The sequence below is a fragment of the Mixophyes fleayi genome, chromosome 9 (assembly GCF_038048845.1).
Source record: "Mixophyes fleayi isolate aMixFle1 chromosome 9, aMixFle1.hap1, whole genome shotgun sequence".
NCBI lineage: Eukaryota > Metazoa > Chordata > Amphibia > Anura > Limnodynastidae > Mixophyes > Mixophyes fleayi.
Genome location: NC_134410.1, coordinates 111,343,947 through 111,369,936, shown reverse-complemented (window position 1 = coordinate 111,369,936; position 25,990 = coordinate 111,343,947). Strand labels below are relative to the sequence as shown.

Sequence of the window (25,990 nt, the reverse complement as noted above, 5' to 3'; positions counted from 1 at the left end):
GCATTCTCTGGGCACGCACCTTGGAATAGAGAGGATGTATGTCCCAAATATATGGGACTCTCATTGTTTAGAGTAGGACCACCCTATTAGCAAAAGCACCTTGGAGTGGTGGGTGGCTTCAACATACATTTGCAAATGTGTGCAACTGAGACTTTTGCATTTTTATCTACAGTAGAAATAGCAGATCTGTTGCTGGCTATAGCATTGTGCTGGGTGAATGTGTCTGTGCTTTTTCCTTTTAGGATAACCCCACCCTTTCATGCACCTGTTATAGCCTATAAATTGATTTGAGCAACTACCAGTTCTTTATTAATAGAGCAGGAGGACAAGTTGGCACACTCATGCAAATGATCTTCAGGACTTCCTTTTTGTGAACCATAAATGACCCTAACAGGCCGTTAGAAGAGGCCTCCACCTCCCTAGACGCAGCAGCCTAAAACCATGCACTGCCCCCCTATATGGCTGCAGAATTGCCCTTGTCTTAGTGCAGGCCTGGCCAACCTGTGGCTCTCCAGGTGATGTGTACTCCAAATCCTAGCATACTCAGCCAGCTGATAGCTGGCTATCTACTGGCAAAGCATGCTGGGACTTGTAGTTTCACAACACCTGGCGTGCCAGAGGTCGGCCAGGCCTACCTTATGGACTTCACTGGATGACTACTGATATTTATATTTGTAAAATAATCCATGGCAAAGAATTATGAAAAATAGTGATTGGCCATCACTGTAGAAGCATCACTCAATCATGGGAAAATGTTCTTTTAATTAGCAGGGTCCATCATAAAAAATATCATAACAAGTAACTTCATTATAATGTCCCTTGAATGGAAACGGTCAGAGCAGACCCATACTGCCATGTGTGTCACAATACAGTCCTTATTCCTTTCACAAACCACATTTCATGTTGGAAGAATCCTTAGATTCAATGGCGTGAGACTCCGGTCCAATCAGATTCTGTGTTTTCAGTCATCGCCGAAAGAAAAATTCATTGCTTGTGTCAACGTGTCTGATAACTTGGTCGCTATTTTATCTGTAGGAAAAGACATCATAGGTTGATGTTCAATGTATAACGACAGGTACTAGAGATAATCGGCTATTACATTTCCAATTTAGACATTTTAATACAGAACTAACAATCGTCATAATCACCATTTATTTATATAGCGCCACTAATTCTGCAGCGCTGTACAGAGAACTCACTCACATCAGTCCCTGCCCCATTGGAGCTTACAGTCTAAATTTCTTAACACACACTCAGACAGAGAAAGAGAGAGACTAGGGTCAATTTGATAGCAGCCAATTAACCTACTTGTATGTTTTTGGAGTGTGGGAGGAAACCCACGCAAACATGGGGAGAACATACAAACTCCACACAGATAAGGACATCGTCAGGAATTGAACTCATGACCCCAGTGCTGTGAGGCAGAAGTGCTAACCACTGAGCCACCGTGCTGTCCAACAATACCCTCTAACAATTACCGATTTTCTTGTCATTGGTCATTCTGCTTTACCCCAGTGGCACTAATCTCTCACACCTCCAGTACTAGCTCATCTTATCACTACAGTTAAGAACGGAACCTAAAATTGAATAGTTTTATCTGGAAAAGCAAAACCCAGGAAGGCAGTGAATCATGAAGAAAGCATCGTTTTCTATGTCTTCAGTTAAGTCTACAGCAGTTTTCCAAAAATAAACTGACCCATGACAAAACTTGATTTTAAGAATACACAGTTTATTCTGTCATGTGCCAAGAACTCTTATCCCAGACTGTGTGAATGTTAAAAAAAATAACATTAATAAAACTATATTAAATTTTTATCTTCAGTAGCATAACAATTTAAAACTACAATAAATGGTGATTTAATTGTGCAAATAAACAACACAGCAGCTATATTGTGAGCTGAAGGAATACTAGTGAGTTTGTATCATGAGACAAATAAAGCCACCGCCTATCATTTTACTAGTGACCTGTGACATCACTACATCACTTTGTGGCTGGAGAGAAGAAAGCTCTTCGTGAACTCAGAGCACTTGCCCGGCAAGAAGGCAGCCTTACCGGACAGACCCTAGGGCTGGATGTTTAACCATGATTTCTACGTTCACTGCAGTTCTAAATGAATGACCAAGCATTACTGTATGTAATTAGCAGTTCCCTGCGGACTCACTTGCTCTCTTCTGCAGCTTCTTCCTCCTCTTGCCGGCTGCGCGCAGGGCCTGTCCTTGTTGCAGAGGATCCACCGCTTGGATTTCCTTCAGACTGGGAGCTCTGGGAACCGCTGGTTCTGTGGTTACCGGCCCTTTGCTTTTGGTTGCTTTGATTTCAACAGTCATAGGTCCAAACTGTAATGAACATAACAACTAACATTCATACAGATCACTCACTACTCAATATCAGTTTTGTCCGGTTTAAAAAAAAAAAAAAAAAAATCTCACCACATGTATAGAATATATATAGGGTTATAGATTTTCTGCTGTTTACAAAACGTGACTTAAATAATATCATGGTGCATTGCGTCTAGTTGTGCCGTAGCTCACAGCCACCTATACACCTATACAGCCACATATAGCAGAGAAGACGTGATCGGGAATTGGCTCATTGTGTAAAGGGACCAGCCATAAATTACTGCAGCTCAACTGCGTAGCTTATCGGTATTGACTAAGAGAGGCAACATAATAATAATAACATAAACCATACTTGCCAACTCTCCCGGAATGTCCGGGAGATCTCACAGACTCCCGGGTGAGCAGGCAAATATCCCGCAAACGGCATCTTGCTGTCAAAATGACGCGATTCGCGGTGAATCGCGTAATTTTGCCCCTGCGACAAATACGGCATTTTGTCGCAGGGGTGGGGCCAAAATGACGCAATTCACAGCGCCCCACCCCTCCCGCCCTCCAACCACGCCCCCCTGCCTGGGATCTGCCAGAAAGAACTTTAAAAAGGCTGGCAAGTATAAACCCATATAAGAATGGAAGAAGGGATAGGTTCTTCTGTGTATTTCTATTGGATATACCTCATTATCTACATCTTCATCCATTGCATCAGCCTGTGCCTCAGTTTCGTCACTCGACTCCTCTAACTCAACGTCCTCCACCTCCTCTCCAGCCGTCAAATCGGAGGCCGCCATAGCTATGCCCTGGGGAACGGACTGAATTTCTGCACACAGGGTCAGAACAATAAAGAACAAAATAAGTTTATCAAAGTAAAACCATTACAGGAAGATTATATTCTATTTGCAATTAGAGGTACATTTTAACTATATTTTCGGCAAAAGAAAATTAGTGAAATATATGGGGGGAGATTCTGCAACACTCAGACACATCAAAGCGATGTTCAGGCTGTAATCCCTGCTCAGTTTTCCTCGTTGCCCATAGGGATGCGCAGAAAAATGAGCGGAGATTCCTTGCTGTGATAGGCAGCAATGTGCACAGCTGGACTTAGAGACAAATAAAAACTTTGCATCTATTAATAAGAAAAATAGGTTTTGCTAGCAGTAGCAGAGCAACAAGAAATATCCAGAGACTCCTATCTCTCCACAGACCGAAATGTTGATAAAAATGGACATACTCTCACCATTACCTAAAATTATCTTGAAGAAAGCGTCTTTCAAATAAAGGTGACCTTGTTTTATTCACAAGAGATCTATACAACAAACTCATTGTCTGCACAATCCCCCTTGAATACCATAATTACCACTTTTATTCTGGTAATAAAGACGATAGAAAATGCTCTCCATAACTAATATTCTTGTGAATGCTGTTCCTGAACATAAACAGTCCATGGGTTAGATTTACTAAGCTGCGGGTTTGAAAAAAATGGGGATGTTGCCTATAGCAACCAATCAGATTCTAGTTTTCATTTACATAGTACTTTCTACAAAATGACAACTAGAATCTGATTGGTTGCTATAGGCAACATCCCCACTCTTTTAAACCCGCAGCTTAGTAAATCTAGCCCCATGTCTTCTGGATCTCCTCACTGAAGCACAGCTAGAATAATTAGTGTCACAACCATCATATAAGTCTTGTGAAGCGATCCGGAAAACATGCACTGCGGCCAAATGGCAGAGTTTGAGAGCCACCGCTGTACATCAGGCACTAGGGTTGGATTTGGAAGCACTTTGACCTCTGTAGAGTAAATTCTGGTGGACACATGGATACCGCAACTAAACAGGTGACTGACAGATCACAGGTTCCCTCCTGAAAACAGCAAATCAGGCTGCGATTATGGTTGGTCACTCACTTGTTACAAAATGCACAGACTTTACATTTCACTGGAGATCTACAGTATGTTCCCTCAGTCGCATTATTCTGCAGTATCCATGCATTCCCCAATACACCACAATGCAGGGAGACAGGCAACTGGGCATTATCACTGGTTGTTACAGAGCAACCTCAGCTCATGATGAAGCCAGAATACTACAGATACAGGCACCATGTTATTTGTTACTCCCATTATTGAACGGTGCTGGTCACATTAGCGATACTCACATTACCCACAAACTGAATTCCTACAAATTAATGACGATTGTAATAAACCCAATAATCATCATCATCACCATTTATTTATATAGCGCCACTAAATTCCGCAGCGCTGTACAGAGAACTCACATGAGTCCCTGCCCCACTGGGGCTTACAGTGTAAATTCCTTAACACACACACACACAGACAGACAGACACACAGACTAGGGTCAATCTGTTAGCAGCCAATTAACCTACCAGTATCTTTTTGGAGTGTGGGAGGCAACCGGAGCACCCGAAGGAAACCCACGCAAACACGGGGAGAACATACAAACTCCTCACAGATAAGGCCATGGTCAGGAATTGAACTCATGACCCCAGTGCTGTAAGGCAGAAGTGCTAACCACCGTGCTGCCCGATGATAAAGAAATGCAGACTTAACTTAAAAAAAAACACAGAGGATCCCCGTCCTGGCTAGTCCACGACTGCTATATTTTCCAATTGAAAGAAATCGTGGCACTTGCTATTTATGTCACTGATCAGGGCGACAGTCAAATTTCCGAATTTAAAGCGGCAATGTCATCACTCGCCGCATTTACAATTCAATTTAAAGGTTAGGATTATAATCAAGCTTTTTACATTATACACGGGTCTTACAATTAAAAAATCTCACTATCACCCTGATCAGTAACATAAACAGCAAACGCTGTAATTTCCTTCAATCTGAAAATATAGCAGTCATGAAGCAGCCATGGCGGGGATCTACTGTGTCTTTTTTAAGTTAAGTCTGCATTTTCTTATTATCGGGTTTATTACAATCAGCATAGTCTGTGTGTGTGTGTGTTAAGGAATTTACACTGTAAGCCCCAGTGGGGCAGGGACTCATGTGACTCTGTACAGCACTGCGGAATTTAGTGGCGCTATATAAATAAATGGTGATGATGATGATTATCGGGTTTATTACAATCGTCATTAATTTGTAGGAATTTAGTTTGTGGGTAATGTGAGTATCGCTAATTGGTGTCTTACATTTTGTTATAGGCCACAAAACCAGCAATGGAAGCTACGGTGACTCCAGAATTATTCAAACTCTTCTCTTCTGCACTTACTTGACAAAGACTCGCAGTTATCTAACTCCAGGGCTTCAAAATCAAACGCCTTCCCCATCTCGGTGACTATCTCAGCACTGATGTGCGTGGGCAGCGTGTGAGTCTCCGGTGGATGTGTAAAGTAACTGATTTTACCACTGAAGGGAATACAATACAAACATCATAACAATGTAATCAGTCACGTAAGGGCTTGACAATGAAAGAAACAAAATAATAATACAAATCTAAGGAGTTAAAAAATATATTGTATAGTAACTATTTTTCAGCTGACATTCTTTTCTCATAATCAGGAAAACACGACCATTTTAAAAGTAATGGAAATGTCAGAAGATAAACACGTGATTAAAACTTTTTTTCTTTTTTTTTTTTTATAATTTTTTATTTTCAGTGGTCAATCAAGAAAATACAGACAGCAAAACGATAACACTGTGTAGCATGCACAGTAAAATCACAACAGTTATTGTGGTGTATCGCATATTAGGAAACCTTTAGACAAAAATGACCGGTTTTTACATTTTTAAAGAGTAATATAAAATTGGTGTAGGAACAAAATGGATTGTGGGGGAGGGGTGAGGGGGGTAGGACCACAAAGATAAGCACTGTAAGTATTTAGAGGATAACTAGGGTGTGTTGAGCCTATAGCAGAGGGGGAGATATGTGTCGGGAAGAGTTAGGGTCATCGCACATGGGTCAGGTCGGAGGACGTGGAGCGTTGAGGGGGGAAGGTGTGTTCCACGGCTAGCCATGGAGCCCAGACTTGACTGAAGACGTGGCCTCTATCGTGGAGGTAGTACGTAATCTCCTCCATAGCGGCCACGTGCCAAATCTGCTTCTTGAGAGCCAAAAGGGATGGAGGTGAGGTCTTTTTCCAATTAAGGGCTATGAGTGATTTGGCTGCTGTCAGGATGTGGGCAGTTAATACTTTTTTTCTTTTTAATATGGATCTTAATGAGAAAGTCATTCACAGTTGGGGGTATATTTACTAAACTGCAGGTTTGAAAAAGTGGAGATGTTGCCTATAGCAACCAGTCAGATTCTAGTTATCATTTATTTAGTACATTCTACAAAATGACAGCTAGAATCTGATTGGTTGCTATAGGCAACATTTCCACTTTTTCAAACCCCGAGTTTAGTAAATATACCCCTTTGGAGTCATAGAAATAGGGTCTCAATATACGCTACATTGTGCAGTAGTGGATGAAATGTGTATCTACAGCGCCATCTTGTGAGCAGTAACTAAATTGCAACTACATTATTCTGGCTAGAGTACAAGGTAAGGTGCGCCTGTTACCTACACCTATGGAAGATATCCATTATAGTGGGCAGTAGTACTGAAAATGCAGGCTTTCAATTCATTATGACATGTGAATTGAATCAATGGGCTGCATTTCCATGATTGGCACACAAAATCACTGCTTCCTTATTGTCTGTATACACAGTGGCTAATCCAGCAACCCAGAATGATATTCCAGCCAATATTGTCCAATAGCTACTGAATCCATCTGCAAAGGGTCCGAAGGAAGACTGAGTTTAGTTTTGCATCTACAGATGCAACAGTTTTTACAAGCGACTTCCTTTAAATATTCCTTCAGTTCAAAGCAGGGACTAAAACTAACTGGCACTGAAAGAGTCATTAGAGAAAACAAAGTTGCATTTAGCCATTGAACACTTAAAGCATAAACAATAAAACATGTCCCCTTCCCCATAAAGCAAATAGTGTGGTGGATCCTGAAGTTGAGAGCTAGTTCACTCTGGAGCTGGAAGACTATGGGGTATATTTACTAAACTGCGGGTTTGATAAAGTGGAGATGTTGCCTATAGCAACCAGATTCTAACTGTCATTTTGTAGAATGTACTAAACAAACTAACTAGAATCTGATTGGTTGCTATAGGCAACATCTCCACTTTTTCAAACCTACAGTTTAGTAAATATACCCCTAAGTCTCTCCATAGCTCCCAACAGAGCTCTATAGAAGAGTTCTGGACAACCTGCCATTTGCTGTACAGGGGAGCATGTTTTATTGAGAAGGAGTTGACCTAAAGTGGACAAACTCCTTAAAACAAACATATGAAAGCCGTACCTCACCCAGTCTGTTAAAACAGACTTTGCGGCCTTCTCGTGGTCTGGCATGCCCCCTTTCTTCAACTTCCCCTGCCTTTTCGCAAGCATGGCCAAGAACTCCAACGTGTCCCTGAAATCGGTCACCTTGTAGTGCTGCATGATCTGTGAGACAAGAGTTAGAATGTGGCAAGGTCACATGGCATAGGGAGGCCAATCGCAACACCTGTCTGCTGCAATATGAATGTGGGCAGAGCAATCCAGAGATAGAGTCACCTTAAAGGGGAACTCCAACAAAATATCAATATACTTTTCAGTGGATTTAATAAATTGTGTTATAATACAGAATTATACTTATCTGAGGTGATATTATGGGACCGCTATGGGCTCCAGCTCTGCACACTTGGCTTCTTCCAAACAAACAGTTGTATGGTTGATGCCTCTCACATTCCCATTAATGGGAAGTTAATGGAGCCTATTGGAACCAGGCTAGCGATAGCAAGAGAGCCTGGGGCATTGCTGAACCATTGAAGCAGAATTCTGTATTACAGCGGAACTTTTAGGTTTCCGCTATAAATCCTATCCATCTTTACTGGCATATATGTATCAGTACGATTCTTCTCCTCCATTAAATTACCTGATCTTTATTGCAGCGTCTCAGAATGGCTTCTACTGGTCCTACAGGGTCCATTAGCTGCTCGATTTTGACACAGTTCCGCAGGATCATGGCTGCGTCAGATGTGGATGTGGCCATAACGATACCGGGACAGTCCAGAAGTTTGATGTGTTTGTCCAGATGAACCTCTTGCAGACATCTGGGTGGAAAGCATGACAATCGGTATGGACTATTCGCTTATACTTTAAAGATATAGGTTTGAGATTTAGTAAGATACACTATTATATTATACTATTATTTCCATTGTTCTTACTTGGTCACCCCAGGTGTTGCTCCCACATTGCACGCACGCGCCCTCTTCAGGCTGTTGATTAAACTGCTCTTCCCCACATTAGGAAAACCTGCAAACAATGAGGCAAATGGAACTATAAATTTGTAGGGACAATCTTGTGTACAATTTATATTGTCAAAATAATTTAAAGGCCATTCCAGGGCGCTGAACTAATATTCATGAGAATGCAGCCAATCAATTCACTAGGAACCAAAGCCTCATGAATGTTGGTCATGAGTCACTACAGTGATGTCATCGGATCCTAGTGAATTGATAGGCTGCATTTTCCTGACTATAGGTTCACCGTGGAAAATGCTTGGTCCACTCTAGATCATTTACAAAGCGCACATAAGACGCACAGAAAAATGTCTTGGTTTTACATCAGTGCGCCTCCATGATCCATCAAAGTGTCCAGCTCTCTCTGTCACAATTTTTCACCCCCAAAATTTATGAGCCCCTTCCAAAAGCCTTGCACCCTAGGCTGCAGCCTAATCAGTCTATTGGATAACACTGGAAATGTTAAATTGTTGAAAGGGCTTTCAGGACTTTAAAGTGACAGCACAGTGGCTTAGTGGTTAGCACTTCTGCCTCACCACACTGGGGTCACACTGGGGTCACGAGTTCGATTCCCAACCATGGCCTTATCTGTGAGGAGTTTGTATGTTCTCCCTGTGTTTGCATGGGTCTCCTCCGGGTGCTCTGGTTTCCTCCCACACTCCAAAAACATACTGGTAGGTTAATTGGCTGCTAACAAATTGACCCTAGTCTGAGTCTGTGTATGTCTGTGTCTGTGTGTGTGTTAGGGAATTTAGACTGTAAGCCCCAATGGGGCAGGGACTGATGTGAGTGAGTTCTCTGTACGTCGCTGCGGAATTAGTGGCGCTATATAAATAAATGGTGATGATAATTGACATGTACCGAGGATCAGCATTTTGTCTCGTTCATAAATATCTACAAAAGTGAGGTCAAATGAACACAGTTGACATCCATTACGGTATTGCCAGCATAGTTTTACGTGCAGAAAACGTATCCAACGTTCCTTCCTGTTCTTCGGCTTGTTGAGAAAGCATGGCTGCAATAATTCTTATTTTACTTAGGTTCCATTTATTTACTTTAGATAGGGCTGAATGTGTGTTTAGGGCGTCATTACTGGGGCGACATTAGAAACTCGCACCTTATTTTTGTTTAGAAAAACACAAAGTGAACAGAGAGTAAATTACATACAGTTTGCCACTAAATTCATTGCAGGAAGAGGAGCAAAATGTTCCCAGTGAGAACAATTAAGATTTAATTTGAAAAAAAAATAAAAAAATCCATGTGTTGGCTGGATAAGCTTTGAGCAGACTAGAAGTAATGTTAATGCACAATAATGTGATGGTTTCACAGGACTGGAGAGTAGATGTGGGCAGCACAGTGGCCTAGTGGTTAGCACTTCTGCCTCACAGCACTGGGGTCATTAGTTTGATTCCCAACCATGGCCTTATCTGTGTGTAGTTTGTATGTTCTCCCCGTGTTTGCGTGGGTTTCCTCCGGGTGCTCTGGTTTCCTCCCACACTCCAAAAACATACTAGTAGGTTAATTGGCTGCTATGAAAATTGACCCTAGTCTCTCTCTCTGTCTGTCTGTCTGTGTGTATGTCTGTGTGTGTGTGTTAGGGAATTTAGTCTGTAAGCTCCAATGGGGCATGGACTGATGTGAATGAGTTCTCTGTACAGCGCTGCTTCTCTATCATCAGGTCTCACGTAACACCTGCTGTCAACGTTTATAGCATAAATGCACATGTCATGAAGATCAAAGAGATTGATGGTGTGACATTTCCTCGACCATGTTCTTACAATGCTTGTGTGCGAATAAGCCCAGAGGGCACTATTAACTAACAGCGCACCAGTACGTGAACAGGGGGAGCCCAATGTCAGCTCTATTTTTGTTTCCTGCACATGTTGTCAGTAGGACCCAACCACAGTAATCCACAGCGCACAGAAGTGGCATTATGTGAACGAGCCACTGAAGACAGGAAATCTGCTGCTAGTAGGCTGGAAAAAAAAAAAAACCTTCCTCCACGATGTACCTCAATTCCACCCCCCATCCACTGTTACAAACCAAAATATATTTTCCATAGTCTTTAGACAGCGGGTAAAATGGTAGATATAGGACAACAAGCTCAAATGGCAAAGCATAGTATGTCAGTTATGCCTCCAGTGAAATTACTAGTCATGCCCATGTGCAAATCCACCAAACCTGTGTAGTGCTTTTCTGTTACCTAGGAAGCTTGTCAATATAAGAGACAGTGAAGATAAAAGGACAGAAGTTGCACAGGTTAGATTACATATACTGTAGTTATGTTTAAACGGTGCTATTTTCTAATTTGTATGTTAAAAGACCAGAGTAAACCCTGTTCGGTCATCAATATATATATAATCCTCTCCCCACGTTGTTACCCCACAGAACAGTGTTCCCATCTTTGGCGTTACTAGTACTTTATAATTCCCCCATGGAATACATTCTCAAAAAGCGGTTATAGAAGATAACACAACGCACCAACGATCCCAACTGTTATGGATGTCTTGATGTCCAGATTTCTGCAGTAGTTTCCGAGGAGTTTCATCAGACAATCGGCTCCAACACAGGCCCCAGAGCTGAGCAGATCCTCAGATGCCTGTGTGACCGGTACTCTGCTCTGTTGCTGTAACATAAAGTATTAAAATAAGAAATCGTTACTACTTTACGCTGGGGCCTTAATATGGCAGACCTATTCACATGCACACAACAAGACATTAGTATGAGGTAATGATTCTGGCTTCTGGAGGGTAAAGTTTAGAAAGCGATTAGGCAAACATTAAGCTTAGCTGGAATTAAAAGTAGACTAAAACATCTCTGAATTAATTGCTGAGGAAGGCACAGTGAGGAATGTGGTATCTATGCGTAAATATGCCTCAGTTTTAGCCGTCAAACTTATATTAGATCCAATATATGAGTCACAAATGTAAAAGATTTACAGAGATATCAATACCAGCAGAGTCATAGGAAGGCTCAAAAAGCGAGAGTTACAATCAGGTTAGAAATAGATTATATAAATACATATAAATGTATATCTTCCCAATAATAAATTGATCTGCAATTCATGTTTAACAAAGCTTAGTAAATGCTCATTAAAGCCAAGGATCGAAAAACAATGTAAGAGTTGACCCATACATTTGACACCAGCTTTCTGACAAAAGTTTACTTTGCTTCGTTTTGTGCCTATTTTGAAAGTACCCAGCAGCATTCGCAAGCATTATTTCTCTGTACAATATAATGGAGTTCTATGGGGGTAGTCATTAAGTACACAATACCCTTACAGATCTTGGGAGTTCAGGTCGGATGTGGTACAGTTGCTAATCTATGGGTCTTGGGTGATATCTTAGTGGTGTTCTCCATTTAAAAGGGAAGCTGCACCTTTAGATATTAAATTGTCCATATTTTGCTACCCTTGGATATAAAAACAGGATAGCCCATGTCTGTCCACTGGATACAATTATATTTACACAGCAGATCTCTTGTCATATCAATGCGCAACAAAGATTTCAAGCTTCTGTCCAGACAATAGATTTCTGTGAAGGTGGAATTCCTTGCAAACGACAATAGAGAAGCACAGAATCTATATCCAATCACACTTCTGAAAAAACCTCAGTGAAGGCAGAGCAGGAGATTGCAGCTAGGGCAGACTTAGACCATCCATGTGTGCATAGCCCAACACAAAATACTGTGTTCTTCAAACAGGGGGGGGGGGGGGGGGGATTCAATTTGGCACAAGATGCCACAATGTCTCCAGAACAGTCATATCACGGCTTATTTTCCCTGGCGTCCCATTGGGATGCAAGGAGAAATTGAGAGGAGATTCTGTGCCGTTTTGGCCGGCAATGCACGCAACCAGACATCGCGGTGATGTCCGGCGGCACATAGCCAGCAACTGAATTGCCCCCATAGTGAGGATGTTCTACAAGGGCTGATATAACTTGATGTGTTGACTCTACTCCAGTGACAGAGAACAGATCCCCCCCCCCCAAAAAAAAGCCTGAAGTTATAGAAAGCCTCAGTACCAAGTTCTTATTTTGCTGCTGTGTAGACGCCTTGAAAGCCACAGTAGGGAACTCGTTCCGCAAGTACTTCAGCCACTTCTCCACTATTGGTTTGGACACCAGATCTAAATAAAAGATAATGTGATCAATGAAATGCAAACTTTTTACCAAGTCCATTATATTGAACTTACCCTTCGGAACAAACCCAGCTATTAAACGGTGCAAAATAGCATCTGGACAAACCATGTTGCAATATGAAGGGCGCAAATGGCATTTTATTTGCGCAGACAGTAAAAATCCTGCCTGCTTTTGCACACAAACACTGAGCAACTTTATTTTTACTCTGAGATTTAGAGTTGAGATAGGACATGCCCCCTCTCAACTGTAAATCAATGCCAAATTGCAATTTCTAGCTGGATTTACTCTACATCAGACACAGTAAGTGTAACTGCCTTTGGTAAGACACACTTGAAAATGGGCAATTTGTAAAATTCCATAATATTTATGCAGATTCCAAGGGGTATATTTACTAAACTGCGGGTTTGAAAAAGTGGAGATGTTGCCTATTGTAAACAATCAGATTCTAGCTGTCATTTTGCAGAATGTACAAAATAAATGACAGCTAGAATCTGATTGGTTGCTATAGGAACATCTCCACTTTTTCAAACCCGCAGTTTAGTAAATCTAGCCCCAAGTCTAGTCTCGCGGAAAATCCAACTCTAGATGCTATCTGTTCAGCGATTGTGTGTCCTTCCATGGTCCCAAAGACAAATTGGTGAGTTATATATTATTGTGGTAAGGTCTTAGATTATAGGTTCCACTGGGGCACAGACTAATGTGCGAGAATAACGTGTGTGAGAGACAACTCTAGAATTCCCATTCCTCAGAACAGAGACTTATTACAAAACTATCCTGGGACAGATCAATAGACCCTGTTAGAGTGGATGTTGTTGTAGCACAAAGGCAAATTAATCCCACACAATATGTACAGTATATAATATCTTACATGACAGCGAGAACTACACCTATTTAAGAATGCCACAAAATAATGTGTTGCGTCAACGTAGCATAGTTCCCCTTAAGTAAAAAAGAGACATTTGAGATATACCTATTTTATTAAGGACTAGGACCAGTTTTTTGTTTGCGCCACTCTGCACCACAGCCTGCTCCACCTGCGGGCACCGACAGCCCAGCGGATCCCTGGCATCCAACACTTCCAGGATAACATCAGCTGCATCCACCACCTACAAGGAAAGAGGATAGCTGATATAAGACACATAGCAGTGTCTAAAACGTACGGTGGCTTAGTGGTTAGCACTTCTGCCTTACAGCACTGGGGTCATGAGTTCAATTCCCGACCATGGCTTTATCTGTGTGGAGTTTGTATGTTCTCCCCGTGTTTGCGTGGTTTTCCTCCGGGTGCTCTGGTTTCCTCCCAGACTCCAAAAAAATACTGGTAGGTTGATTGGCTGCTAACAAATTGACCCTAGTCTGTGTGTGTTAGGGAATTTAGACTGTAAGCCCCAATGGGGCAGGGACTGCTGTGAGCGAGTTCTCTGTACAGCACTGCGGAATCAGTGGCACTATATAAATAAATGGTGATGACGATGATATATAACATACAGTTATTCTTTCGAAAAAATGACACTTACATTTAAAGAGATGCTGAAATCTCAGTTGTGAAACATATAGATCTAGCAATTTACAGAACTGTGCCAAAGCGGATACAAAATCTGTTCCTTTTGACTAAAACCAGATAGTTTATTCTGCTAAATAATGGGGAGCTCTAAAGTAAAATAGCAGAAATTCAATAGAAATGTATCAGAAACAACAAATATACATTGCAGGAATATACTGAAGATGAGATATACAATATACACATACTTAACTTTTTCTAAGGAAATTAAATAAAGAATGGATTTAATTTTATACTACCTGTTTTAAACAAATGACATTTTCTACAAAGCTTCTACAATACACAGGCAGCTTTTATAAACGTGTCCTATACACCATACCTATACACTCTGAAGGCAGCCAATATTGTAGGCAACACCAATATTCTGCCTAAAGCCCCTAGTAACTAGTGACATCACTAACGTTACTGGTTCCTAGTGAACTGATTGGCTGAATATTATTTCAGACCACAAAATGGCTGCCTCCAGTGATGGTATGCGAAGAGCACTTGCAGTCCAAAGTACTAGGGAAAGCAACCTGGGTATAAGATATGACATACATTGCGGCAGAGTTATGTGGTCAACATTTAGTCTACTACTGACCTTTTTAAATTCACGGTAATAGGCTTTTCTGGAATTCTCATTCTCCAACTGACCGTGCTTCTCCAAGTTCTTCATATCTGCCTCCTGCGGACATATTTATGTTATCACTCATCGATATCAGCAACAACCACCCCACTGAGTAAGGCCAGGTACTTACTGGCACTGTGCTTTTTAACGCTAATAAAAATGTACATTAAACACAAACACGTTGTTACTAGCGTTTTTGGGAGATCATATTATCAAAGTGTTTACCATCGCTAAACCCACTGAATAGAACACAATGCATTTGAAAAATACACAATGCACCCGACTGCCATTAGAGCACAATTGGGTTTGGTGACACTGGAAAAATTGTTTCAATTTTCAGGCCCACTTATATGCATTGTACAAGCATTAAAAATGTTAGTAAAAAACAAAGAAATTAACACCAATTGGCATGAGACCTAAGAGACTGAAAGAATATATAACATATATAAGAATATATTTCCTGAAAATGAAAATTTTTATATTTTCATATATAAATATATGAAAATATATTTCCAGTAAAAAGCAGTGGACCTAGATTCCATCTTGTTGGAGTCCAGCTTTGTGTTCCATGTCTAAGGAATCACCTTCTGCTCAAACTCCCGCTGCCGCTTCAGCACGTCCTTTTGAAAAGTGTCCAAACTTCTTCTCTTAGTCATCTCTTTCTCTCGCGCAGCTTTTTGCTTTGCTCGCATCTCTTCCACCTGCAGTGAGAAAAGGTTGTGCATCAATATAGGTATTACTAAACCAGGGTTAGGCAACCTCATCTCCTCCATTAGTTGCTGAACTGAAATTCCCAGCATGCTTTGCCAATCAATTTCATTAGACAATGATTTTCACCTAACAGTTCACCTGTAAGTAAATTATAAAGGTGGTCTTAATCACTCTTTGCACCAATGGTGCATTGAGATTATATAGGGGTCCAAATTAGCAATGCAATATTTTAAACTTTACATTTTGAGCCTTTTTTTATTATTTTTTTTTAAACAAAAAAACTTTTTTTACTTTACTCTCGAGTACAACAACAATTAATATGTGTAGTTTATTTTAGATATGAAGGGGCATATTCAATTAGGTTTCCGGTCTGCGGTAACGTGCAAATTGCGCAGTATTAATGGTAATACGGTACCGCAATAACGCAGATTTTCCTTTGCAACCCTATGGGGTGCGCACAAAAATCCACGTTGTTGCGTTACCATGGATTGCCTTCACGGCCCGTTCCAGCGCGTTACCGCTGACCAGAAACCTAACTGAATAAGCCCCTAAGGAAATATAGAGCTGTTGGTACAAACTGTATATTATTCATTTACGTATTTACTTTAATAATTCTTATTTTTAACCTTGGGAAACCCTGAGTTGTTTGTTGGGTCTCCCGTTTTGCCAAACTAAAGGATGCAGTGCAACCTGGATCTAATACAAAATATTATATCCAGTTAACATGGATCTAACAGGTCCCTTCTGCACTCCTCCCATTTCTAGGCCTACCTTGTAGAATAACTTTAGTTCCATTACAGGATTTCCTGTACGGACAAGGGGCACAAACCATTCATGTTGAATTCTATGTTGCGATCAAGGAGCCAGGAACCAAATGACACAGTTACTGGTATATAGACAGCCGAGACTAGCTGTGTCTCTGCTCAATGCTATTTCATGCCTGCTGTTTTAAGATGCAACACAGGCTTACCCAACTACTGCTGGGTTGGTTTAATATGATGGGCAGTCAGTGCGTGGTTAACTCATGTTTTTAAGATTCTATTTATTTATGCTTTGCAATAAAATTATAAAAAAACAAAACCCCTATCCAGTTACATATGTATAGAAACAACAAGCAATATGCAGTAAAACTAGGCTGTTGATGAATATAAAACGTGGGGGCCAAGATTGGTTGACTAGAACAGTCTCTAGCCAGGTAGGTAAACTTAACAAGTCTATCCGCCTGTTTACTACTTTTCTGGGTGCCACTCTGACGCTGGCACCCAGAAAAGTAGGATGGTCTTCTACAAGTTACAGCAACTAAGTTAAAGTTTTGCAAATCCTTTAAACAAAATTTGCATTATAAAAGACAGCTGCAAGTACAATTCACAAATAAAATCCAAAAATATTTCTGCTGTAAAAGGCTCAAAGCTATATGAGGTTTCATTTCATCAAAGGGGAGGAATATCACACAGTCACTAAGCCTATTAAGGGACACTGGAGGAGAGCTGATCACCATAAAGTGTATAGAAGTTAATACTGCTCAATGCTCACCCTTTTTCTCTTCTGCTCAGCCTCCCTTTTTGCATGCTCTTTGAAGTTGGACAGGTTCGGTACTCCAGGGTCTTTCTTAACATTCTTCCCAGAATTCAGAGGATGGTTCACCTACAGGACAGAACAAGTCAGTGAGAACTTCTCATCTGTGTCCTAAAGAGCATGCACTGAACAATGCACAACATAGATATGTGCATTACAATGATTTATGCATCAATACATTAGAAGTGATAAATACGTAATATTATAATATTGTATATTATAATCAGAGCCGGATTAACAATAGGGCTAAAGGGGCTACAGCCCAGGGGCCTTGGGCAGCTGGGGGGCCCGCCGGCATTCATCGGGTCAGGGGGTGTCCTTGCCCCTGGCTCCGACTGTCACCTGTTCAAGGAGAATGGCAGGCAGCTAACAGCAAATGTTATGCTGTTAGTTGCCTGCTGTCACTGTAGGACTTGCGCGGAGCGCAGTGATCTCCTTACTGAGGAGATGTTGTGAGAGTGAGACTATGAGAGACTGCACGCCGCATAAGTCCTACAGGGAGTGGAACAATGGAAGGAGGTAAGCTCATAGGGGGGGGGGGGCCTCATGGCTGGGGGGCCCTCACAGAGCCCTTAGCCCAGGGGCCTCCCTTCCCTTAATCCGGCCCTGATTATAATATACAATATTATTACATTACGTGTCTGTTTTGGTAAAATATAAAGTAAGTCTCTCTGACCACTTAAAACTACACACATTTCTTTGCAATTTATTTAGGCACATTTTGTAAGTGATGAAATGCTAGTGTATTTCTATGCGAACTGCATAGCCTTGTGTATCAAACTCCTATTTTCCTTTACATTGTAAGCCGAAATTTGGGGAGGCCTCCTTGACAAGCAGGCACCCTGCGAGATCCCGGCGGAGGCTGGGTTTAATGGCACGATTCACGTCACCATGGGGCCTGATTCATTAAGGATCTTAATTTGAGAAACTTCTTATTTCAGTCTCCTGGACAAAACCATGTTACAATACAAGGGGTGCAAATTAGTATTCTGTTTTGCACATAAGTTAAATACTGACTGTTTCTTCATGTAGCACACAAATATCAACTTTAAATTTCAGTGTACAAATAAGCTATCAAGTATTTGTGTGCCGCATAAAAAAACGGTCAGTATTTAACTTATGTGCAAAACAGAATACTAATTTGCACCCCTTGCATTGTAACATGGTTTTGTCCAGGAGACTGAAATAAGAAGTTTCTCAAGCTAAGATCCTTAATTAATCAGGCCCCATGTCTGCCCCCCCCCCCCTATACAATGCCGTAAATTTCGGCATTAAATAGCTGGGGGCGGTGCCACAATCCCGTCCCCACACTTGCCATCTGTCCTCCGCGCCTGGAACTCCAGAAAGGGACGTTATAAAAGTTGGCAAGGATGTTGTAAGCTTGTGAGCAAAGCCGTCTTATTTTTATTTGTCTGTTTGTTAATACCCAGTCTTGTTTTGTTACTGTGCTTGATAGTAAAGCACTGAATAGTAGGTTATTGCTATATAAATAAATCTTAATAATAAATACTTTAGCAATCCCTAAAACCCATTAGAGCAGTATTCCAAGATTAGCCAGACAATATAGAGAGATGTGAGTATTAGTGGTGTAAAGGGCGACCTTTAACACATTAGGGACACTCTGGAACACATTGTAAACTATTCTTCGCAATTTGAGCAATCAGTTAATTTCCTTCCTATGCCACAGACTGCATATTGTATAACATAGAACCCCATGTGAATTTGTGAAACTATGTGTCCGCGCTTCATGATGGGATTCGTAGTTCTTATCTACCTCTATAGCGCTATGCGAACAATCGGTAAAAAACTACAACTCCTAGAATGCATCACTCTACTTCTAGGACCAGTTCCTAAAACGTGCGCTGTACCCTCACCTGAGTTTTCCCGGTTCCTTTTCCAGGCCGTCGATGTTCTGCAGGGTAAAACACAGAAAAAGGTGAGAAACAACGGGCAGCACCGGAGTCGTATCAAACCGTGAACAGGGAAGAGACCTACTGCGCCGTGACATGATGTGACGAGTCTGCTCGGGGTACGGCCGTAAAGGAAAGCGTCGTAAAGTGGTCAAGCGACACGCTGTAGTGGGAGGCAGTAAAGTGAGAGCAGATGCCAAGTTTGGTAGTTTCCAGGTCAACTTGGACTGATTTTTTAAAATAGTTTGATATTTAAAATAGGGATTGGCTAGTTTTACTCCATTTACGGCTGTTGGCTGGTTTGGTGACTGCTCTGGCTTTTGACTCTGCTGCATTTGGCTTGTGAAGTTTCTGGAGGTATTGGCATACAACTACATTACTTACACACTACTTTAAAATACATTTTTCTTTTTTATATTTAAATTTTATCATTATTAATATAATACACTACCCAGTACATTATACATACATCATACATACCACAGACATACCACACGTTACTTATACACCACACATATACATACCTACATACATACATACATAAATACCAATTTGTATACCTCATTTGTGTGTTTTGTTTTGGGGTTTTTTGTTTGTTTTTGCTGTAGTCACACAACCACATACATACCCTACAAAACTGTATTATTGTCCCTGTATTTCTGTTAACTGTACAAAATAGTTTTGTAAAAAGCTAAATTTCTTATAACCTAGTTCCCAATAAATTTTCTATTTTTTTGTAGTATATAATTATTTTTTTTTAATTGCAGATTAGGTAATAAACATATTTTTGAATCTCTTGCCCACTAATTTATTTGAATTTGAGTATTTCTGATAGCATTTTTAGGTCAAAGTAATATATTTATTAACATAGTTAGATTTGTCCTATTGCATAGTATATTGTTTTTGCAGAATAGTTAATATACTATTTTGATTTCTTAACCTACTGCAATATCATTTAATTCAATTGAATTTATAGTGCATATCGGTAAAAGTAATATATTAACCTAGTTCATTAGAATTGTCCCATTGTAGTGTAGGCTAGTATTTTGTATAGTATCTGTATAATGCAGATTAGTTAATAGAAATATTTCTTAACCTTCAGGCAAATAATTTCTTCTGGTTAGTATAGGATAGTTATTAATATTAAAATAACATATAATTAACAAATTAATAAGTGTATTTAGGTTGTTGTTTTATTTTTAAGATAGTTCCCTTTTTTAATATTAGTCAAATTTTGAAGAGCAGCCATGTCTAGGGAGCGTAGGGATTCTCTCTTTCCACTGGACAGCCAAGAGGAAATTCTTAGTAGTGGTGAGGAATGGGCAGAGAACCGTGAGCAACGTCGAGAAGAGCGAAGACAGCAGTTTGTCAGCAGCGTTCAACCATCGACAAGCAGACAGCAGGAACATCATGAAGTTGACAGTGAGGAAGATGACGATGAAGGCACAGCAGCATCACAGTCCAGGCGCTTCACAGAGGAGGAGAATGATGTCCTTGTTGGCCGGGTACTGCAGCACTACGAGACGCTGAAGGGTGCAAATGCTCAGAAGACCTCCCACAAACAGAAATCAAAGATTTGGAGCCAGATTGCCTCTGAAGTGTCAGCTTGTGGAGTTCGCGCCAGAACAGTTGAAGTTTGCCAGAAGCGCTTTCGGGACTGCAAGCGCACCACGAAGGCAAAGATGGCAACAGTTGCAAGACATGCCAGGGGCAGAGGTGGTGGCAAGCCACTGCGCATCAAATTCAAACCGTGGGTGGAGAAAATGCGTCAGATTCTCAGGGCTGATCTTGTGGAAGGGACAGTGGACACACTGGAACCACCCACTTTCCAGCCACAAGGTATATTTAATTAACAAGTGTTTAAAAATTGTGATCTGATTTAACTTTTATATGATTACTAATAATTTTTTCCCATTTCACACTGAAGAAGAAGATACAGCACGGCCCAGAAGAGATGCAAAGGAAGCAGGACCAGGGACGAGAAGATCCAAATCTGGAGGTAAATGTAAAAACTAATTTAAAAAATGTTATTTTTTTATTTTTTTGGGGGAGTTGACTTTCATTGCAAAAAAAATATTAGTTAAAGATGTATTGTCTTTTTTTTTTTTTTTTGTTTTTATATTTATTGTAGATTTGGGTTCTTCTCGAGGACAGAGCAGCGGAGAAGGTATGATCTAAAATGTTCAAGAATATATACACATTATACACATGTATGTATGGATTAGCCAACTTAGATAACATACTTTACAGTACAAATTTGAGTCAACTAATGCTTAAATCTTTTGCCAAATGCAATAGTATTCACAAGATTTTTCTTCTTTTTTTTCAACGAAAAGTATAAAACATAAATAAAAAAATACTCCTGGCCGCAGTTAGCGTAACATATATTTTTACATTATATTTTTGTGTAAAACTGAGTTTGACACACACATAGAGATAGATATATGAAAAGAAATTTTATATATATATATATATATATATATATATATATATATATATATATATATATATATATATATATATAATTAATCTGGAGTGTATGATTTCTATAAATAACGCTACGTTGTATGTTGCTGTAGACTTCTTATTTGTGTTGTAATCAATACTGTATGAATATCTAGCCTCATCCAAATTATTCAGCTGATGTAAAGGTTATTTGAATATTTATCTTGATTGTTTTAAACAATTTAAATTTATCTTATTTTTTTTTAAAATGTGCCAAAAAATTAACATAATTAATATTGATGTAAACATCAATTAAGAAAGTTAAATATTGCATCTTTTTTAAAATATTTTTGGTGTTCTATTTGGTTAAGTATTGAAGTCTCATTGTAGTAAGTCTTATTTCAATTTTTGTATTTTTTTAAATCTCTTTGAAAAATACTTTTTGGAATAGATGTGAGATCACAATTAGAAAGTCAAGTCGCAGTCGAAGTAGCTGGAACGTCTTCATATACAGGTAAAAATTTGAAGTAATTGTTGTAAAGGGTAAGATAGGCCCCAAAAAATGTGCAAAGCTTATTTCAATCATTTATTTTATTACAGAACAAGAAAGGCGTTCTACAAAGTCTACTGTTCCTGCCAAAAGTCTTGAACTGAGGAAAAAAGGTATTTATGTTTTCAAATACCCAACTGCAAATATCTCGCTCCCTCTCTCCTCCTCCCTATCCCCCTTTCATACTCAATAAACATTGTTATAGTAGTAATAATATGTCCCTTTTTTAATGACTAATTTACAGCTCACAAGAGGAGAAGAGTGACTGAGGAAGACGTGTCGGAGCACGTTGTAGATGTCCATCAAGGTAACGGTTTCACTTAAGCTTGTATTGTTTTTGGTGTGGTTAACATGGAATATTTATTAACACCTCTGTCCATTATTTTTCAGGAAAGATCATACATTATTATATATATATATATATATCTCGAAATAAATATAGATAAATCTATCTAGATATATATATATATATATATATATATATATATATATATATATATATATATATAAAAATTAGATATACACTGACCAAAAATATAATATATTTTTTACCAATTCTATTTTTATTTTTATTTTTTTAGAATCAATCACTTCAGAGAGTGTTGTAACGCAGCTCACCACGTATCAGTTGCCTGATGCCATGGAAGAAATAGCATCTGTTGTCTCAGAAACAGGTAAATATCAAATTAATTATTGAAATGGTGTACTGAATACATGTTACAAGAGAGTTTTTAATTTTAAACATTTCATTGGTTAATATTTAATTTTTTTGTTATGTTTCTCTTTACAGAGCCAATTGAACGTGACAGTGATTCATTGTCATTTTCTCCTGCTGAGACTTTGGTCCACGAAGATGCTGCTACAAGTTTCGAGATGCTCCAGGAAGCCTTCCCCAACCTTCAAGTTCCAGCCACCGCAGGGGAAGGTCCATCTCAAGCAAGGGTACCCTCCACAGGCACCAGTCTTCCACCACAACTGGTGCACGGTCTGCTAGAAGAAAGCACTCGGTTTGCTTCTATCACAAACTTTGCAAGACAGATGGGAGGAAGGCAGGAAACTACTCCGCAAAATATGGAAGACAGAGTCCAGAGAATTGGTGATTCGGTAGACCGTTTGTCGTATGTTGTGGAAGATGTACGAAGCTCCTATAATTCCACCAATTCATTATTGGAGCAAATGGTCGCAGTCCAAGAAGACATTGCAGCATCTCTTCGCTTGAACAACACCATTCAGGAGCGAATGGCACTGTTAATGGAGCAGAATACAGCGCTCTATTTTCAGATGAATCAGTCCATGGCACAGATGGATGTTCAACAACAGCAACAGACCATGCATCTCCAACTGATGACAACGCATCTTCAAAACCTGTCTGAAGAGCTGAGGGTCCGGCGAGCATTTGTCATTAGACCTGAGAAGAGTGAAAAAACTGAAGACATTTGACCACAGCAGGAAAGAACGTACAGAATATTTTACTCGGTGAGTTTGTTTCAGTTTATTCCTTGCTTTTTAACCTGTCTTTGTTGCCGTAATGGAAGGGGTATGATGTGACCAATGGATGATGATGTAGAAATGATTTATATTTGAGTTCATACTGATCCTTCATTTTTTTTTAAAGTACTAAGGTTTTAAAAAAAAAAATAGCCCAAACAGATTTTCAAAATGCACATTTTTCTTTTTTTGTTTAGAATGAGAGCGACTATCAGGTTTACCCGATGTCAAAGAACCAGAAACGCACCATTGAAGGCATTTAAAGATTGAAGGTAATAATTCACCCACAATGCTTCTTTAGAATTTCTCGTCTAACTCCTCCATATTGTTTTGATTTGTTACAGATATCATGGAAGAATCATTTATGTCACTGACAGTGGACTGAAAGAAAAGGAAAGGCACCGACTTTGAAGATTGTGAAAAATGTCATATTCATTAAAAATTTAAAAGTAAATTGAATTAGATCTCTGTTAGAGAGTATGAAGGGACGGAGAGTTATTTCATCAGTATGCGGAGCTTAACCATCATCAGTCTAGTAATAGTTTACTTCCTCTAAAAGTAAAGTGGGAATCTAATATTGGTACAATTAACGATAAGGAGTGGTGTGATATCCTTAAAAACATTAAATTCGCCACATCTTCGGTTCGTTTCCAGCAAATTCACTTTTATATTTTACACAGGATATATCACACTCCAATGTCCCTGGCAACAATGGATAGGTCCCGGAATGCTAACTGCCCTAAGTGTACTCAGCCAGGATGTGATTTTTGGCATTTGCTATGGGAATGTCAGGTGGTTCATGGATTCTAGGAAAGAATATGGAAATGCATTACTAGGGTAGTACCTGGAGTCCCTCCCCTGGAACCCAAGTCATGTCTATTCGGGATATCCCTAGAGGATAAACGAAGTGTACCTATGTACAAATTTGTTTTTAGAGCACTTACTTTGGCAAAGGTTGTTATAGCGCGAAACTGGCTTGCAAATGAAAATATAGATTTACACAAGTGGAGGGACCTGGTAAATGAGACTATGGACCATGAGAGATACACTTATACCTTACGAAGGGTTGAACATAAATATCATGAAGTTTGGTCTTCATGGTACGAATCCAAGTATAGACAAAGAAGGGTGGTTCAGGATGCTAGCTAATATAGTGATAGAGGCCCGAGTGGCCTGGGCTAAGATATACAAACTATATTAAATTGGCTCGGATATACTCAGCATTTGTAAGTGGTACCCCTGATATTGATGCTCGCATTACAATTGTGCATCTGTTTATTTATAAAGCTGTGTTCACATGTACTTGTCTAGTTAAATCTGGACCTGCTCTTTCTTTCCGCCTTGTATCATTTAGTACTATTATATACTTATACTAATATCTATACCCGCATTGATCTCATCCCAGTGCTCTGAAAAACGGCTGATGCATGTTATGTTATGTTTTGTTTTTTAATTTTGTTTGTTTTTGTACATTCATCTTTTATATGTACTAAAACTCAATAAAACAGTACTTGATTAAAAAAAAAAAAAATGTAAAAGAAAATTGGGTTGTTTTTCAATAGATAGACCTTTACACAAATTCGGTATACATTAAATGCAAAAATTGTAAACAGGTATAAAATTCACAATACACTTGGGGTGGTACACGTCTTCACTGTAGATGTGTCCTTTTCGATTAAGGTATTCTAACAAAAAGGTTGATGGGCACTGCCCCTACTCACATAATAGAGGTAAATGTTCATTAGGTAAGTCTTGGTTGATAAAACCAAAATAAGTAGGGGTCTTATCACTATAATTAATCCATATTAATATAGGCGTTAAATTGATGATTTTATCTGTTAAAAATTGGTTTTTGTGATAGGCAAAATTATATTTAACACATCACATATAGGTGCATTTACAACATTTGCACTTGGCGCTAACTCCTATATTGGGGTGACGTAATCTCATGAAAGTTGGATTTATTTGGTTTGGCCAACACTTATCTTCATTAAAATTTAGTGGCTGTTTTGTAAAACAAGTAGAATGCGTTGTAACTTATAGTAAACCATTACACTTTTAATATTGGGTACCTACTAAAAAAGTCAAAATAAAATTTAATTAGACAATTTATTAATAAAAGCAAAGACTGATTGTTCAAAAAACACATTCATGATGACTCCGTTCCATTGGCGAGGTCAGTCTACTTGGAGACTCTTCAGAGAGGTACTGCTCACTTATTGTAATGAAATATTATTAGAATTTCATTTACTTAAATTTCTCTTCAGTTATTTAAAAAATAATTATATTTTTAGGGGACACCTCACTGCTGAGCTCTGCATACTAATGTACTTTGTCTGAAACCAGCTGATCCATGCTGATACGTTTACTTAGTGT

At 39.5% G+C, this 25,990-nt stretch overlaps 2 protein-coding genes across 4 annotated transcripts; one reads left to right on the top strand and one right to left on the bottom strand.

The window, feature by feature from the left end:
* Positions 1-742: 742 nt before the first annotated feature.
* On the bottom strand, positions 743-19,341 carry GNL3L (G protein nucleolar 3 like). The gene is made up of 15 exons (XM_075184929.1): positions 19,217-19,341; positions 19,096-19,133; positions 17,180-17,290; positions 15,520-15,636; positions 14,909-14,992; positions 13,741-13,876; positions 12,654-12,757; positions 11,113-11,257; positions 8,557-8,644; positions 8,265-8,442; positions 7,650-7,792; positions 5,569-5,705; positions 3,012-3,154; positions 2,163-2,337; positions 743-1,029 (listed from the first exon to the last, which is right to left on the bottom strand). The coding sequence occupies exons 1-15, from the start codon at positions 19,227-19,229 to the stop codon at positions 962-964; spliced, it is 1,680 nt and encodes a 559-aa protein (XP_075041030.1). The 5' UTR covers positions 19,230-19,341; the 3' UTR covers positions 743-961.
* On the top strand, positions 19,050-25,145 carry LOC142100968 (uncharacterized). 3 transcript variants are annotated; one of them, XM_075184930.1, is made up of 11 exons: positions 19,050-19,157; positions 19,393-19,488; positions 20,359-20,970; positions 21,059-21,130; positions 21,263-21,298; positions 22,028-22,090; positions 22,177-22,239; positions 22,371-22,433; positions 22,708-22,800; positions 22,917-23,886; positions 23,959-25,145. In XM_075184930.1, the coding sequence occupies exons 3-10, from the start codon at positions 20,379-20,381 to the stop codon at positions 23,564-23,566; spliced, it is 1,632 nt and encodes a 543-aa protein (XP_075041031.1). In that variant the 5' UTR covers positions 19,050-19,157; positions 19,393-19,488; positions 20,359-20,378; the 3' UTR covers positions 23,567-23,886; positions 23,959-25,145. The 3 variants fall into 3 exon arrangements, with proteins under 3 accessions (XP_075041031.1, XP_075041033.1, XP_075041032.1); XM_075184931.1 differs by lacking the exons at positions 19,050-19,157; positions 19,393-19,488 and having other exon boundaries at positions 20,011-20,970; positions 22,917-23,602; positions 23,812-23,886; XM_075184932.1 differs by lacking the exons at positions 19,050-19,157; positions 19,393-19,488 and having other exon boundaries at positions 20,010-20,970; positions 21,062-21,130.
* The last annotated feature ends 845 nt before the right edge of the window (positions 25,146-25,990 follow it).